We start from the raw sequence: 17,869 nt of genomic DNA, 5'->3' as shown, positions 1-17,869 counted from the left end.
TACAAAGCCAAGAAACTTGATTTACACATGAATGAGCCTTTAAATTTATAGAAAGAGAGAAAGGGAGAAGAAAGTGGCAAAGGCACACAAAGATGTAACTATACAAGGAAGCCTAGCTTGGCATCAATGTTATTTTCAGATGGAGGCATATATCTTCAAAGTTTGATTAATATGTTCTAATTTTCATTGATGATGGATATATACTGGAGTCAGAATCATTGTTGACTAAGGTAAGGGTCATTGAAGATGAACCCAAATCAAATGCATCATTAAATCCCAAACCTAGCCAACTGAGAGGTAAATAATGACCAAAATATTGATCACTAAAGCTTAACCTAAAATTTAAAAAGAAATAGCAAAGCTAAACCTTTAGACTAATTGGACCTTTCAAGATTTTACCACATTGAACATTACATGACTCAAGGGCTTGGATAGATCTATATCATCATGGTCTCTGAAAGTTAAACTTGAAACACCTAAATTTGTTTATTGTTAAATTTATTTTCTTAATAGTAAGATACATTAAAAAAAATACAAATATAGAAATTGTAAAAAAAAAAAAAAAAAAAGGCAAACGGATTGCACGACAATTGTTGAAATTTGAATCACCTTTGACTTTTCACTCTTAAAGAATATGGACCTAAACTGTTGCAGAACATTCCTCAAAACTTGCATTTTCTTCCGCTTTCTATCCAAATCTAGAACTTCTCAATAATTAAACCATAAAAAAGAACACAGTAAATCAAAAAAAAAAAAAAAAAAACTATAATCATAGGAGCAATGTTATCAATAAAAATAAAGTAGAAAAATTAATTTAGTTAGAACATTAAGGTTTGGCTGCAAGAGAATTCATGATTGAGTGCACACTTTAATTGTAGATTGTTTGGCAATGCAAAAACCAAGTGAGCAAATATAATCAAGGTCCTTAAGGAAAATCAAAGATAACTTTAACCCTTTTCCTTTTTTTTAATGAATGAATGAATTATCAAAGAAAAAACCATATAAATGACAAACTCCAGCAGCTAAAAGCTGCAACATCTAACAACAAAAACGTAGCAAGTCGGAAACTAAAGCTTTGTTTGGGAGATTATAAGGGAATAGAATGAAATGATCATAAAGGGAATAAAAAAGAATGGACTTTCCATTCCCTCTATTAAAACTCTCAAACAAGGGAATGGACTTTCCATTCCCTCTATTAATACTCCCAAACAAGGAAATGGAAGAATATTCTAAAATTATTCTTTTTATTCCTTTCTATTTCATTCCATTTCCCTTCTCCCAAACGAGGGCTAAATAGAAGCTGCAACTAACCTTACAAGGAATCAAACTATAAATTTGAAATCAAAGAAACAACCCACCCCCCCCCCCCCCCCCCCCCAAAAAAAAACCCCAAATTCAACATGACAATTCATTGATAAAAAATCCTCTTTGCAACCTCAAACCAGGCTTTAATGTCTCCTTAGATTTGACACTTGCTACTAGATGTATTCTTGGGATTCTATTAGACACCATGACTAAAATGCCATATCCATTTTGAGATATGATCTTGTTAGAATATGGTTAAATGATTAAATTGACAAATTTCTAATAGCTTAAACTTTTGGGAGAATTGGTAATTTAATATGGTAAATATATTACGATAGATAGCTAATGTTAAAAATTAAGAAATGCATTCACCGAAGAATAAAAAAATTGTCACGAAAAATGAAAGCAAAATTTGAATTTACAAGGATATGGTTAACAAATTAAAAAATCAAGAAAGACAGAAATAGAACCTTAGTGTTAGTCGTAGAGGTCTTAATTCAAGAGCACAGAGGCAATTGATATGTTTCGAAACATTGGAGGCAACAACCTTGAACCTTACTGGGCAAATAAATCAGATCAATAAAAGACAAATGTTATAATAACATAAAACCAAATTGTAAGGTGGAAAGAGATCTTGGGCTTACCAATTACTTCAACAGCGACAATGCCAACCAAAATCTCCTTCTTGGTTGGAACCCCCATGATCTAGAAATAACGACGACCCTCAACAGATGCATTCTACATAGACTCCCAACCATTTTATGAAATCGAAGTAGTTTCCACAAATTACAACACAGTACAACATGCCTTTGAAACCTTCTTGAAAAACTCTAGCAAAATCACCCACAAACTGTTTTGACTAGTTATTTTTTCCTCCATGTCTTTGGGCATTCTTCTTCAGCCTTCTAAGCATGATATGTTGTTCTAACTTGGCCATCCTCAGAATCAACTTTGGCTTCCCAATTTTAAACATAAAGTATCCTATCAATGTTCCAAATATCACTCCACATCCATAACCCATCAATATAGCTTGCCAACCAACCCACCAAACCCATTTTTAGGCTCTAAATTGTCTTCATGTTGTAAGGTTAATGGTGGTGGTTTCTTTGCCTCAAGGCTGTTGCACATTCTTGACAACGGAAATCCACATAATCCTTGGTTTTCAATGTACGAATCGTTATCAAATGTATTGAATTGCTTTCCTGAAGGTATTTGTCCTATAAGTTGGTTATGTGACAACTTTAAAACTTCAAGCCACAATAGATCTACCAATTGCCTAGGAATCTCCCTGATAAGCTTGTTGAAAGAGAGGTCTAACCATTCAAGATTGTTCAAATTTCCAAATAATGATGGAATATAACCTATAAGGTTATTGTGAGAAAAGTTGAGCCCCTTGAGTGATTTTAGCCTCCCAATTATCTTTGGCATCTCTCCGTTGAAACTATTGTTTGAAAAATCAATGGTCGTGAAGGCAATTTGGATTCTCACGAACTCAATTTACAACCCTTTCATTATCAAATTCAAAGAATCATGATAATACCCGTCTCTCATATATTTCAATGCAACTTTTCCTTCATCCACATTTCTCATGGCTTTCAAATATATGAAATATTTTCTTGGCAAAGGACCATTAAACTCATTGTTAGAGATGTCTAGGATTTGCAAATTTGGGAAAGGGAATTTGGTCTTAGGATTGCCTATACGACCTTGAAATTTGTTTGATCTTATGACAAGAACCTACAAATTTAAAAGACCTTCCAACCAATAAGGGAAGGTTTCGTTTAACTTATTACTTCCTAGATCTAGAACTTCCAAGTTCCCACAATTTGCCAAAGGTTGTGGCAATGGCCCTTCCAATTGATTTCCATTAAGGTAAATATATCTAAAATTATTTCCCTTGGAAAATGATGTAGGGATGGTACCATGAAGGCTATTCATTCAGAAATCCAACATTAAGAGGACAATAGAGTGTACCGAACACTTAGGAATCATGCCACTTAAGTTGTTATGAGACAAGTCTAGAACTTCAAGGGAACTTGCATTGCAAATTAAAGAAGGGATTTCTCCAGTTAATTTGTTATTGGAGACAAACAAATATTCCAGACTAAGAAAACCTAGAGTGGGAAATGGTCCTTGAAGCAAGTTGTAATGAAGATCAAGAAAATATAATGAATCCATCCTCACTTCCCCCAACCATCTTGGAACTTGACCATAAATTTTGTTTTTGGAAAGGTCTAAGAGTTGTAATGTTGTTGCTGTTCTTAAGAAAATTGGGAATTCACTAATGTTGCAAGAAGACAAGTTCAGACTACTAAGTTTGGGCAGGGTATAGGTGACATTATTGTTGATGCTAACCAAGTTATTTGAAAAATCAAGATACTCTAGATTTTTGAGCTTTGAAATCATTTCTAATTCCAAAATAGTACTCCAGTTATTTGATGAGAGATATAGCCAAGTAAGGTTAACAAATGTAGATATTAACTTAGGTATAGAGCCATGTAGCTTATTATAACCCAAATAAAGATGCACCAATGAATTGGACCTGAATTCACAAATCTCACCAACGAATTGATTATCATGAAGACTTAACATCACCAAAGACGGCAAACTGAATAACCAAGATGGCGGTGTTCCATTTAGTAAATTTGAACTTAAGTAGAGATCATTTAAATTCAAAAGCCCACTTACATGATTAGGAAGGGGATCAACAAGTTGATTGTTGTTAAGGAATAAACTTGAGAGATTGGGCAAGCTAAATAGTGACAACGGCAGCAAACCTATTGAAATATTCCCCAATAATTAAAAATTGTTAATTCATATGTATGTCAAAAACACCTAAAATTTGAAAGTGGTAATAGAATCTCACCGCTAAAACTATTATATGATAGATCCAAAATAGTAAGTTTTGTAAGGTTTCCAAGTGATGTTGGAATTGACCCAGCAAACTTGTTTTCATTTAGATTCTAATAAGTAATTTGTGTGAGGTTTCCAAGAGATGTTGGAATTGAGCCAATTAAATTGCAATGATAAAGGTTCAAATGCTTCAAGGACTTCAGATTGCCAATAAAATCAGGTAATTCTCCTGAAAGCCTTGTCAAAGAGAGATTTAAGAACTTCAAGGAACTCCTAATCCAATTACACTTTGGAAGAGAACCCAAATCAAGATTGTCATTTGCCCCTAGATCAAGGGTTTGCATATTGGGAAGGGAGAGGATGTTATTTTCGAGTTTTCCTTGCAAGTGATAGAAATTGAGACTAAGAGTGGTCAAAGAGGAGGATATATTCATCAAAGAATTAGGCCTAATTGAGGACATATTTGTGGAATCCAGAATAAGTTCCCTTAACTGAGTAAGGTTATCAATGACTCTTATCCATACTGGTGTTTTAATTAACAGCCCATCGTTGTAAGAAAGATCAAGTGAAACCAGCAAAAGCAACTGGGAGATTTCGTATGGCAATTTGCCTGAAAGATAGGAATTAGAAAGGTTAAGATGAGTCAAAGTCTTAAAGTTGCCAAACTCGGACGAAATTAGGGAGTAATTGAAGAAGTTCCCAGCGAGATTCAAGCTCCTGAGATGGTGAAGAAAGAAGAGGCTACTGTTGGAATGAATGGGGCTATTAAGCTAGCTACGACCAAGGTCAAGGCCAATAACATGGCGTGTGGTTTTGTCACACACGATGCCATCCCAAGTACAGCAGTCCTTATCTTCCTTCCAAGAGGCTGTCTTTGGATATGAAGTATCACACATCTGAATTCTAGATGTATAAAGAGGAGTAGCTGATGAATAAAGAGAAAGAGAGTTATTAAATTGTAGTAAAGCAGAGCATGGTGAGATTGAAGACAAGGAAGAGGAAAAAGACGATGGAGAGTGAAAGAGCAAGGAGAGTAGTAGACACAATAATTGATACTTCCAACTTAAACACCCCATTTTGATAGATACCCCTCGAGAAGAGAAGGCAAAAACACTGAAAATATATTTGATGTTATGAAGAGTGTGAGGCATGGGAAGAGATGAATATTAAATGAAGATTTTATAATGCTTTTAAAGTCAATCAAAATCTTTTAAAGCGGTTGAGAATCCCGACCAACAACAAGACCATGAGTTGTTGGATTAGACTTTAGGGTGTTTTTGAATACGGCTTATTTTGCTGAAACTGAAAACTTATTACTGAAAGTACTGTAAATAAAGGTAAAAGTTAGTTGAAATTGTACAGTAGGACCCATGAATAATACCAAAAGTGCAGTGGGGTCCATGAATAATAGCAAAAATAAGCTGAATTGTAAAATAATTTTGATTTTTCATCTCAATCCAAACTCACACTTAGTGTAATCCAATGCATAAATGATAGACTTGGCATTGTCCAATCCAACAAACATTCCGTCGACTTTGGCCAAATACCCACCCACTACTTCGATAGCAGCCAACAAGAGCCGTCAAGGATGGGAATTACTTGAATTTATTTCTTTGAGGAATTGAATTTATTTATTTTATAACATGAAATTCTTTTTAAGAGGATCTTGTAATTTTTTTAGGAAAAAATTTAATGAATGTACTATTGTTGCAATGATTTTTAGTTCTTAGAAACTATTAATTGCTAAAGAAGAAAAGAAAGTTGTTGAATTTATTTCTTTTACATTTTTTTTAATATCATATTTTCCTTCTTGAGTGTTGAATGGCATGTGAACAAGTGGTCATCATATGCAGAAAAAAGATAGGTAATTTATTAATGGTCATTTGTTCCCAAAACGTGGTCATCTTATGTGACTAACAATTCATAAATGATCATTTTTTGCCAAATTAATGGTCATCTTATGCAAAAACAAGTGTCATTCATTGCCAAAACGTGGTTATTGTTTCCTAAAAAATGTCATTGTATTGTAACAATTTAGTATAGTAATGAGTATGTTTGGGATATGCTTATTTTGTTGAAATTAAAAGTTTTTTGTTGAAAATGTTGTAAATAAAGGTAAAAGTTAGTTAAAATAGTATTGTGGGACTATAAATAATACCAAAAAGTGAAATAAGACCCATGAATAATATAAAAAATAAACTAAAAAGTAATATAAATTGGCAAAATTAACCCTAACAAACGTACACTCATTTTTGAAAAAAAGTCATTGTACAGTAACAATTCATTCTAGTCACTGTTTAGTAAAAAAAAAGTGGTCATCATATGCCATAAAAAGGACGGTCATTGTACAATATCTATTCATATGTGGTCACTGTTAGTTAAAAAAAAAAAAGTGGTCATCAATAACCAACTTTTTTTTCCCTCTTTTTAAACAAGATTTTAAATGACCACTGATATGAAACAAATCTGTCTTTTATATAAGAATGAAGCTAAATAGTAATATAAATTGGCAAAATTAATCTGACAAACGTATACTCATTTTCAAAAAAAGGTCATTGTACAGTAATAATTCATTCTAGTCACTGTTTAGTAAAAAAAAAGTGGTCACCATATGCCATAAAAAGGATAGTCATTGTACAATATCTATTCATATGTGGTCACTGTTAGTTAAAAAAAAAAAAAGTGGTCATCAATAACCAACTTTTTTTTTCCTCTTTTTAAACAAGATTTTAAATGACAACTGATATGAAACAAATCTGTCTTTTATATAAGAATGAATTTTAATGTTAGGTTCAAATTTGAACCAATAATAATTAATTATTTATAATTTATTATGAAAATGTTGTGGACGTAACACTTCTCTTTTCGATTCCAAATAGTCAAATTTTAATTTTATCAAGATTGTACAATTATCCTGGTAATTGTAAATGGAAAAGTTGCTTTATTTACATTCAAGAACTTTCCTACCTCATCTGACTCGCCCTATGGAGTCAACTCAGCCATTGGCACTTTTAATCAATAAATCAGCTTATACATAATGCTTGAGACGTCAAAAAAAAAAAAAAAAAAAAAAAAATCTCCCAACTACATTTCATTTCTTAAAATTTCAGAACTAACCATTGGCAAACCAGGTTGCAGAGCTGAAAATCTTCAACAAATAGAGGCTCCTCTTCATCCTACTCGGCATTCTAATTGGGCCCACATTCTTCAACCTCCAGCCACCTCATCGATTGGCTTATCAAAAAGGAGATGATGTGAGAGTCATTGATAAGGTGGAGACTATGTGATCGCCATTAGTCATTGGTAGATGAGGGATCGGGATCGGATGTAATACCCTAAGTATTGCAACGTTCAATTCATCCTTTTCCCTCTCACAAAAATATTTTACCAATTAAAATTTTCAAATATTTTTTTTTATTTAATTGTTGAGGTTGAGCCATCAAAAGCAATTGCATATGGTGCAATATCCCACTTGATCTCAATCCGTAGACGAACCCCTCACAAAGTGTTTGGTTATAGAGTGTTTGGTTATAGACTTAAATCTATAACCAAGTGATCTCAATCCAAGAATTGCTAAGAACTTTTATCAGAGCCATATCAATGTTGAATTTTTTATTATATATCGACCAAATTTTTTTAAGGAGTCAAGCAACTTTCAATTAAAGGGACATACTAACATAAATCACCAGTTGTTGGATTGAATAGCACACCCAGCTTCCTAGGTTGATGAATTTGAGTTTGAAGCATTGTCATCATTTTCAAAAATAATAAAAATAATTGCAAATCATATATTCTTAGGTTGGTTAGGCTGTTCTAGATTTGCAATTTATCATGTCATTGGAGAGGTAAGAATAAGAAATTGAAGAGCTGACGTATCCCAATAATAATAATAATAATAAATCCACTCAAATACAATACAATGAAGCAAACCAAGTGCTCTTGCACTTGGACAAGAGAAAAACAAATGATTCACAATATCCTCATGTTCACCGCACATCACACATGAATCAAAAACTACAACTTGTCTTCCAATTAGGTCTGACTTCACAAACAAATCATTATTAATTATTTCCACACAAAAATAACACATTTAAAAGGTAATATCAAGCTCTCTCAAAGCTGGCCCAAAAAGAATTCTGCCAAGCAGAAACAAAAGAACCATCATTATCTTTTGGCTTAAGAAATACCTTTTTAAAACTATAAAGTCCAGATTCAGTGTGGCCAGATTAAATACTCCTTAAATTTTCCACTAGACAATGAAATCTTACACATTTGACCTGCCACTGTAGGCTGGTAAAGTTCCTAGTGATATAAAATTTCCAACACAATCTGTCACTATCACTTAGATCTGCAACAGTTTGCATAGGAATTCTGATTCGGTGAAACTGAAGTACCATCTCCAATACACCATGTAGTTTCAGCCAAAGCTGAATATCTACAAGACAGGGAAACCTTCCAAATCCAGTAGTCAGAATGCTTAGCCCTGAAACTAGAAATGCTTTCCATCACAGTACTTAGCCATTAACAGATTAATTCCTTATGCAGCAAACAATTTGGATTACAAATAACTCCTTTATAACAGAACTGCTTTGCTACCAAACCTTATTTAAAGGAACCATTTTCTACATCCTAACCAACAATCTTTTTTCCAGTTTAGTAAATGAATTTACCTGCTCTCTACAAAGAATTACAAACAATACCACATCAAAAAATTCAAAAACTATGTTGCATATCATTATTACCTTGAACAAAGGGCCAAACACAAGCTATATGCACACTTATAAGGTGAAAGTGGATCCCCTTGCCTTAAGCCATTGAGGGAAAATAATTTTACCCAGGGAACCATTCAATAGAATCTGATAGAAATTGTGCAGATGCACTGCTTAATCAAAAATTCATTTCTTCCAGCATAGTAAAAATGAAGTCCTAGATACGTCTTATCATAAACTTTATTCATATCAACTTTATAAGCTACCAACCAAATTATCCACCTCCTAGTCTCTAATTTTCTCAACCAGGTCATGTGCTAACAACAGATTATCATAAATCATTGATCACCTATTATGTTAGAAAAAAAAAGTCACAACTTTCAAGTGCAAGGAAGGAGTTTACAGAGTCAAAACCATATGCTTGATAACTGCTGCTAGTTGTTTATCTTTCTCAAATTTGTTGGAAGCAATGTTCTTCCAAAATTGTATGACAAGAAAGCATCAAGTAGTCCCTAAGATCCTCACCTGCACAAGCATAGGCAACAATAAGCAAAATGGGATAAGAAAAGAATCAGTGCATAACAAAGCACACGATAATGGTCCAACTCCAATCAAAATAAAATATAAACAGCTTAATACAATGAACCAGTTTAATTAAAAATGATATTTTTTTAACAAAATCAAAACATAGCTGCTCTTTATTAAAATAAGGTTAAAGTGCAAACTACTTTATTGGTTTGGTAAATTTTAACATCCTGAATTTGAAAATAACATTATTTTCGAAGAAAACAAATAGCTAGTGCACTAACCTAACCCTCACTGATTGGGGTTGCAAAGAATCCATTTTAACTTATCCCAAGAAAACCAAAAAAAAAAAAAAAAAAATCGCCTCTAATACCACACACTGAAGTAAACCAAATTGTACTTGGAATTGGACAAGGGAAAAACAAATGACTCAAAATTTCCTCATATTCACCACAGATCACACATTCACGTGAAGCAGAAACTACAACTTGTTTTCTAATTAGGTCAGACTTCACAAACAAATCATTATTAATTATTTCCACAGAAAAAGAAGACATTTAAAAGGTAATATCAAGCTCTAATATCTAGCCCAAAAAGAACCCTGCTAAACAGAAACAACAATACCATCATTATCTTCCAATGTCTGGTTTTTGCTTAAGAAATACCCTTTTTAACACTATAAAGTCCAGGTTCAGAGTTTAGCCAGATTAAGTTCTCCTTAAATTTTCCTCTAGACGATGAAATCTTACACATTTCACCTGCCACTGTAGGTTGGTAAAGGTTCCTAGTGAGATGAAATTTCCAAAACAATCTGTCACAATCAATTAGATCTTCAACAATTTGCATAGGAACTCTGTTTCAGTGAAACTGAAGTACCATCACCAATACACCATGTAGTTTCAGTCAAAGCTGAATATCTACAAGACAAGACACCTTTCCAACCCAATAGTTAGAATGCTTAGATCTGAAACTAAAAATGCTTTCCTTCGCAATACTTAGCCATTATATCCTTATGCAGCAAACAATTTGGATTACAAATAACACCTTTCTAACAGAACTGCTTTGCTACCAAACCTTATTTAAAGGACCCATTTTCTACATCCTAACCAAAGATCTTTTCTTAGATGAGCAGATAAAATTCCAGTTTAGTAAATGAATTTACCTGCTCCCTACAATGTATCTAGAAAGAATTACAAACAATACCACCTCAAAAATTTCAAAACACCATGTTGCATATCATTAGTAGCTTGAACAAAAGGCCAAAGACAAGATATTTGCACACTTATAACAAACTGTGCAGATGCATTGCCTAATCTACAAGTCATTGTGCAGATAAGTCTTATCATAAGCTTGATTCATATCAACATTATAGGCTACGAACCAAGTTTTCCACCTCCTAGTCTTTCTAATTTCCTCAACCGGTCATCTGCTAACAACAGATTATCATAAATCATTGATCAACTATTATATTAGAAAAAAAAAAAAAAAAAAAAAAAAAGTCACAACTTTCAAATTCAAGGAAGGAATTTACAAAGTCAAAACCATATGCTTGATAACTGCTGCTAGTTGTTTATCTTTATCAAATTTGTCGGAACTTAATGTTCTTCCAAAATTGTATGACAAGAAGCTCCTCTTTAAAAGATATTCTCTTCTCCTATCGTCAAGAAGTCCCTAAGATCCTCACCTGCACAGGCATTGGCAACAATAAGCAAAATGGGATAAGAAAAGAATCAGCGCATAACAAGGCACACCATAATGGTCCAACTCTAATCAAACAAAGATATAAACAGCTTAATACAATGAACCATTTTATTTAAAAATGATACTTTTTAACAAAATCAAAACATAGCTGCTCTTTATTAAAATAAGGTTAAAGTGCAAACTACTTTATTGGGACTTGAAACAATGATGCAAATCATGCTAAGGAAGGAAAGATAACAAAATAGATCTGGGAGGTATCAACAGGTCATTTTCAGTTATTTCTTAATCACCCAAAGCAAGCAATAGCAGCTAAAGAGATGATTTCTCCTTGTTTTTCAGTAAAAAGATAGGCATTTAAGGCAATAGAAGAATTAAAATATACGAGCAAAATCTTTAGCTTATACAGATTACATTTGACAGAGTGAAAAACTTTTTGAATAAATAATACAAGGAAAACATGAAGAACATTTAGTACTAGTGTGAAAACAAGGAGTTAAAAGATCGGTCACCATAAAATTGTCAGCAAAGAAACAATTGAGCACATCTATCTATACTTTGTAAATTATAAGTGGCAGGAAACATGAACTTGGCTTGTTAAATAGGCTTTGCTCAAATTTGGTAAGCAACGCTGACCACTTTCTTTTTTAAGTAATAAATTATTATATTAAATAAAATTTGAATTGAGAACAAACAATATTAAGTATATATTCTATGTACTCAACTATCACCTCAATATAACAAAGAGAGTCAGAAAGACTACAACCTTGATAAGCTATTTATCCTAAAAACAATGCCACTTGATGAAGGTAATGAATCAACAATAATAAGAATTTGACAGTGTCATATTCATATCTAATGCATGATATAATCAACGCTTAGTACATTCAATGAACAAAATGAAAAACCATCCTAACCATTCTCCATTCACCAGTGGACAGTGAATAAACCGGGGTTAAGACTTTTAAGACAACCCTGACCACTTGTAGTCATTTGTTTTGGAATCAAATCCTAATCCAATAATAGTGCCAAACCCACCATTTGTAATATATGTGACATTGGGTGAAGGAAGATTCACTAACTTTCTAACACAAGGTTTCCACAAACATAATCTGACACTCTCAGTGTGTAAATCATCGGAAAGGCAGAGCAGGCCGTTATAAGTACCCATCACACTAAACTACTGGTCTGTTGTGAGTGGAAAGCCAGATCACTTCATTTCAGATCAGCTGTTGAAAGGAACTTTCCTGACTTTATTTGAGATTGCTACTTATAGGGAGGTTTTTGTGGCTGATATTTTGGTGAGCCACACTTTGGAGGGAGGGTGGACCAGTGGAGGTGGGATGTACAGTTTCAATGTGGTTTTAATGATTGGGAGATGGAGTTGGTGGAGGCTTTTTTTCATACCTTGAGTGACAGTGTCCTCCAATTAAGGATGAGGTGGTGCTTGGGGTCGAAGGGGGCGTTTGCTATACAGTCCTTTTTATGGTGTTTTGAGGGGATCTAGCTCTATGATTTTTCCTTGGAAGAGTATTTGGGGTGTGAAGGCTCCACGTCGTGTGTCTTTTTTGTTTGGATAGTTGCATGGGGAAAGATTCTCACAACTAATCATTTGAGGAGAAGAGGCTTCACTATTATGGATTGGTGTTGTCTTTGTAAATGTAGTGGGGAGAGTGTTGATCATCTGCTGTTACATTGTGGGGAGGTATCTTGGTTATGGAGTTTTGCCTTTTGATCGTTTGGTGTTGTTTGGGTATTACCCAAGAGGGTTATCGATTTATTGGCAACTTGGAGAAATTGGTTTGGAAAGCATACTTCGAATATTTGGACTTTGGTGCCACATTGTGTGATGTGGATTATTTGGAGGAAGAGAAATAATTGCATTTTTGAAGATTCGGTGCTTCCCGGGGACAAGCTCATATCTTTATTTGCAGAAAATATTTTTGTTAGTTCACGTGCGTGGGGATTTACCTCTAGGGAATCCATTCCGCTGTTTTAAGATTCCCCTTTTTTCTTGTATATAATTTTCTGTTTTTTTTTCCTTTTTTTTCTTGTTGCCCATACATATTCTTTGTGCCTACTCCATTTCTTTAATGGAGTAGTTTTCTATTAATACAATTTTTCTTAACTATCAAAAAAAAAAAAAATAGTCGAACTCTATTTAGCATTTATTCATTGTTTAGTATTTTACATTTGAGAATTGGGTTTTTATTTCATTATGACCTTGGAGTTTTTTTTAGCTATTGAGTTGTTGTTTATAGTCTTGGATTTTATTTGACTTATTAATTATTGAGGATAGTTACAGCTTTTTCTGGGGGTCTTGCACACTTGTAAGGTGGAGACTTTATAGCGCGCTGCTGTTGTTGCGTGCCTAGCTCATATTTTTGGGTTTGGGGCATGATAATGTCATTTACTCCACCTTGAAGTAGACATTGTATCTCATCCTGCTTTGTTCCACTTACAATCTATTTGAAATAAAGATGAAGCCAAGTGTGGATAAAAAGTGAATATATCAAAGCTACAGGTTTACATCAATGCAGGGGGCCCATTGAAGGATTTCAATGAATTCCTCCAAAACTTTCAGGACTTACCTAGTCTTCACAGTATGCAATGAAGTTTGAGATGTTTAGCTCAAAACCCTTTGTAGAAGAAGAATTCAGAAGCAGGAAAATCTATTAGAGTCTGATTTTTCATTTTCCAACTATCCTTTCTACTTTGCATAGGATGGACTTGAAACTGGAGCTTTTCCTATTAATGTTTGTCATGTATTCCATTTCTAGTAGCAATAATGTGACTTGGAATTACTATGAAAATTTATTTTGGAGCTTTAGAGATTTGGCTATCAGATGTGGACAAAGTATCCTAAATGTTAGGACATATGTGGATCATGTTAAGAACATATGTCATTTAGAATTGGTTAATCATTTGACAAAACGCACTTTGTAATTGGGTAGATCTAAAATGTGTTTAATACTTCAAGAAATATATTGTTCAAGCCAAGTATTAAAGCCATGAAGATTGGACCAAGAAACAAGTGAAGAAAAGCTGTTCATTAAAACTGGACAGATTCTCGACAACTGCCAACAGATAATATCTATCGAGGATTAATGAATCTCGACAGATAGCTCGATAAATATATCTATCAAGGTCTTAACAGATAGCTCGACAGCTGTATCTATCGAGAATTAAGAAATTCATATTTCTAGATCTGATTTTCGGCCCATGCTGACATGTATGTGTAGGGTTTTTTTTCTCATAACCCTAGACACATATAAGGCTTATTTTAAAGGTCGTCACATAAGAAAATACACATATGCAAAAGGTGACCGAGTGCTTTATTCTCTCTGAAGGAAGCTACTGCGTTTTTGTGCCTTAGAGTTTTGTAACCAAGTGCTTCTTGATCTTCACTGTTGATGAGGTGAAGAACTTTGCAGCCAACATCTTCTTCAAGTTGGTGAGTTAGTCACGTACTGGGAGTCGTGTATCATTAGTTAGTCATGTACTGAGATTCGTGCAAAAGGATAACGTTCATATATTGAAGAGTTTAGAGGTTCTGAAGCAGTAGAAGGTTTCTACTGTAAGTTCATCTACAGGGATTGTAGAGTCTAGGGACAAAGGTTTTGTACTAGATCTGAAACTTCTCTTTACTATAATGAATTGCTTTTCAGGAAGGTTTCCCTCCAGGTTTTTTACTGTAAAACTAGTTTGTTTCATTGGTTTTCCTAGGTCATCATATCTTCTTTTATTTACTATTCCGCTATACATAATATTGATGTTAGTTTGTTTTAACAAGGTTTATTCATAATAAATCTAATTAACAACTTGGGTTTAAAACTTGTTAATTCTACCAATTACGGTCTAAATTTCCAAACAAGTGGTATCAAAGCGGGTACACTCTGATTGAATTAATTTCTAGAGTGTGATGCTTGACCCCTGTTGTCATGGATCGTGCACAATCTCTTTTGATTCCTCCTTTATTTGATGACACTAATTATTCGTACTGGAAAACTCCTATGAAAGTTTTTTTGCAGGCTCTAGGTGAACAAGTATGACAAGCTATTGAAGTTAGCTGGATTAATCCAAAGGAAGCGCCAGTGGATTAGGATGAAGCAACAATTAAAGCGGCAAATTTCAACAGTAGGGCCTTGAATGCTTTGTTTTGTGGGGTGACCAATGAGGAATTCAAGAAAATATCATCCAGGGAAGTTGCCAAGGAAGCATGGATCATTCTTGAGACCACCTATGAAGGTATCAAGGCAGTAAAGACTGTAAAGCTTCAAAGACTCATAAATAGTTTTGAAGAAATAAGGACGGAGGAAGATGAGACCTTTAATGAGTTCTATGCTTAACTCAAGGATATTGTGAATTCTGCCTTCAACCTTAGAGAATCTATAGCAGAATCTAAAATTGTTAGAAAAATCTTTAGGTCCTTACCTGAAAGATTCCATACCAAGATCACTGTTATTGAAAAAGTGAATGACATTGATCAAATTCCTTTGACTGAGAAAATGTGGAAAGAGTAAAAACTTAGCTCTTAAGGGTATAGAAGAAGAGAGTGATGACTCTGAAGATGAAGATAAGGATGAGGATGAGGACTTAACCTTCATAATTGATGAGATTATCAAGTTTCTTTAATTTAGGAAAAAGGATAAGGACAAACCTCCTAGAAAATCTAAATCCTCTAGGAAGGGTAAGAATGAGAAACCCCTTATCCAGTGCTATAAATGCAAAGGTTTTGGTCATATGAGAATAGAGTGCCCAAACTACCTTATGAAGGAAAAGACCAAGAATTCAAAAGATAAAAGGGTAGGTTGCTACCTGGAGTGATACTGAAAATGACTCTTCCGATGAGTATATGGATGAATGTGGTCACTTTATAGCTTTTGTTACCACAACTGATAAGGTGATTGTGGAGTGTGCTAATGATAGTGAGGATTCTTCTAATGATGAAGTACCCAAGAAGATGACCCTTCAAGAAGCCTATAATAAACTATGCACTGAATTTATAAAATCTAAGACTTCTTATCTTTGTAGAAAAGAGCTTAATGAGGTAAAAACTGAAAAACTTGATCTGTTAGTAAAACTAGATGAGACTACAAGGTTAGTTGAGACTTTTGTTGTGGAAAACACCTCATTAGAAGAGAAGGTCAAGAATCTTGAAATTGAAATTAGTCAAGCTATAACTCAAATAGAGAGAATGTCTAGTGCAAAGTTTGATGAGGTACTGAGCGCTCAAAAGCCTAGTTCTTATAAGACTGGCTTAGGATATGCTGTCTTCTTTGGCCCCTCCTCTTCCACGGCTTATGGATCAAAGACTATCTTTGTATCTCAATCTGAGAAATGTGATAAAGGTATGAAATCCAAAACTGATTTGACTAATTCTAAATCCTTTGTTAGACCTCATGTTTGTCACCATTGTGGTGTTTCTCGATACATTCGTCCTAATTGCTTTAAGTTGTATCCTCAAAAACAAGTGTCCAAATGGTCACAAGTTTCCTCTCAATGACTTATACCTTTGTTTGGAGAGTTATTAAAAGCCTTGAGCTTTTTAACTCAATTTCAGGAGAATCTTAATTCTTCTATGCCCTTTAGTAAACATACTAAGACACGTGCCTTTTCATCTTTACGGCCAAAGACTCGTGTTGTGTAAGTGAGAAAGGAGCCTAAGACTTAATTTTCTTTTCTATTGTCCTCTGCTTTAATTCTTTCTATCTAAAGTAGGACTCTCCTTGCTTGATTTCTTATCTGATCTTGGAATCATGCTTTCATGCATCTGCATTTTTCTTTCATGCTTTCATGTCATTCGTCTGTTTTTGTTTGGTTGTTTAGTTTTTATTTTGTTTTGTTTTCAAAAAAAAAAAATCAGAAAAATACAAAAACAGTGCGTTTTGTATACATTGATACTTGTGTACCTTGGATGGTCATTGAAACAAAATTTTTTAAACTTTGTATTTTTTATAGTTTAGATGAGCATCTCTATGCACAACTAAACAAGTGAGCTTTGTGGCTCATGTTTATGATGAATAAGATTAAGTAATCTCTTATATTTAACATTCGTATCACTTTTTTTGATGAGAAGGACTAGAAAATCCTAAAAGAAAAGCATAAATAATCATCTCACCACTGTCACCCGTTAATCATGAAATGACATCTGTATGCTTCGGCATAGCAAATGCAATGTCAAAAGCTTAACATCATTAGTTATTTCTTCTCTCTCTTATATGCCCATACATGATATGCCTAAAAAGAAAATATGCAAAGAAATATAAAAGGCAAAAAGAATCAAAATGCTTTTTATATGATTGCAAGCGTGTCTTCTAGGAGATGTGAGAGTTATACGATGTACCTCGAAGGTGATAGTCCCCATCAAGCAGTTATGATTGTGTGTGAGTTAAAGTGATTTTCTCATATCTCAAATCGTTATAACATAAACACTTATGCAATCTTGTGATGTTTTTCACACACAACACGCAATATTCTTTACTACTTTTGATACATGTGCAGATACAATGTGATTTGGCCATCACAAGGAATACATGTGTTAATGTATGCTCACTAAACTGTCTTGACTTGTTTTTGAAATATAAAATTGGTTAGACTTGTTTAGTGTGTGTGTGTGATGTAGTTTAAATGCTTATCATTTTTCTTGTTAGGAGATGATTTTGAGAGCTTAATATGTTGTTTGGATCTTTGATTGAGTAGCATGCTTGATTGTATTCATGTCCGTATTTTTCTCTTCTTTGAAAAACTGTTTTTAAGCAATCCCGACAACTTCTCGA

General features: G+C 33.7%; 2 protein-coding genes across 5 annotated transcripts in view; both read right to left on the bottom strand.

The window, feature by feature from the left end:
* Window positions 1-2,325: 2,325 nt before the first annotated feature.
* On the bottom strand, window positions 2,326-2,733 carry LOC126691512 (receptor-like protein 9DC3). Its single transcript, XM_050386546.1, has one exon. It carries the CDS (start codon window positions 2,731-2,733, stop codon window positions 2,326-2,328), a length of 408 nt encoding a protein of 135 aa, XP_050242503.1.
* Window positions 2,734-8,978: 6,245 nt separating this feature from the next.
* The window catches only part of LOC126693684 (TMV resistance protein N-like), a 28,889-nt gene continuing 19,998 nt past the window's right edge, over window positions 8,979-17,869 (bottom strand). For 3 of the 4 annotated variants that reach the window (XM_050389792.1, XM_050389797.1, XM_050389793.1), the window contains 2 exons: window positions 10,924-11,076; window positions 8,979-9,392 (listed from right to left, as the gene is read on the bottom strand). The gene's annotated coding sequence lies outside the window, so the exon portion shown is untranslated. The remainder of the gene's footprint in view (window positions 9,393-10,923; window positions 11,077-17,869) is intronic. The other variant, XM_050389794.1, reaches the window with a different exon arrangement.

This window comes from Quercus robur, chromosome 7 (assembly GCF_932294415.1).
Source record: "Quercus robur chromosome 7, dhQueRobu3.1, whole genome shotgun sequence".
NCBI classification, from domain to species: domain Eukaryota; kingdom Viridiplantae; phylum Streptophyta; class Magnoliopsida; order Fagales; family Fagaceae; genus Quercus; species Quercus robur.
Note: the sequence above shows the minus strand (reverse complement) of the source record. Positions and strands in the feature narration are given on the sequence as shown.

Excerpts from the sequence above, each read along its gene's own strand:
- LOC126691512 (XM_050386546.1), bottom strand. The coding sequence starts at position 2,733 with ATGCCAAAGATAATTGGGAGGCTAAAATCACTCAAGGGGCTCAACTTT.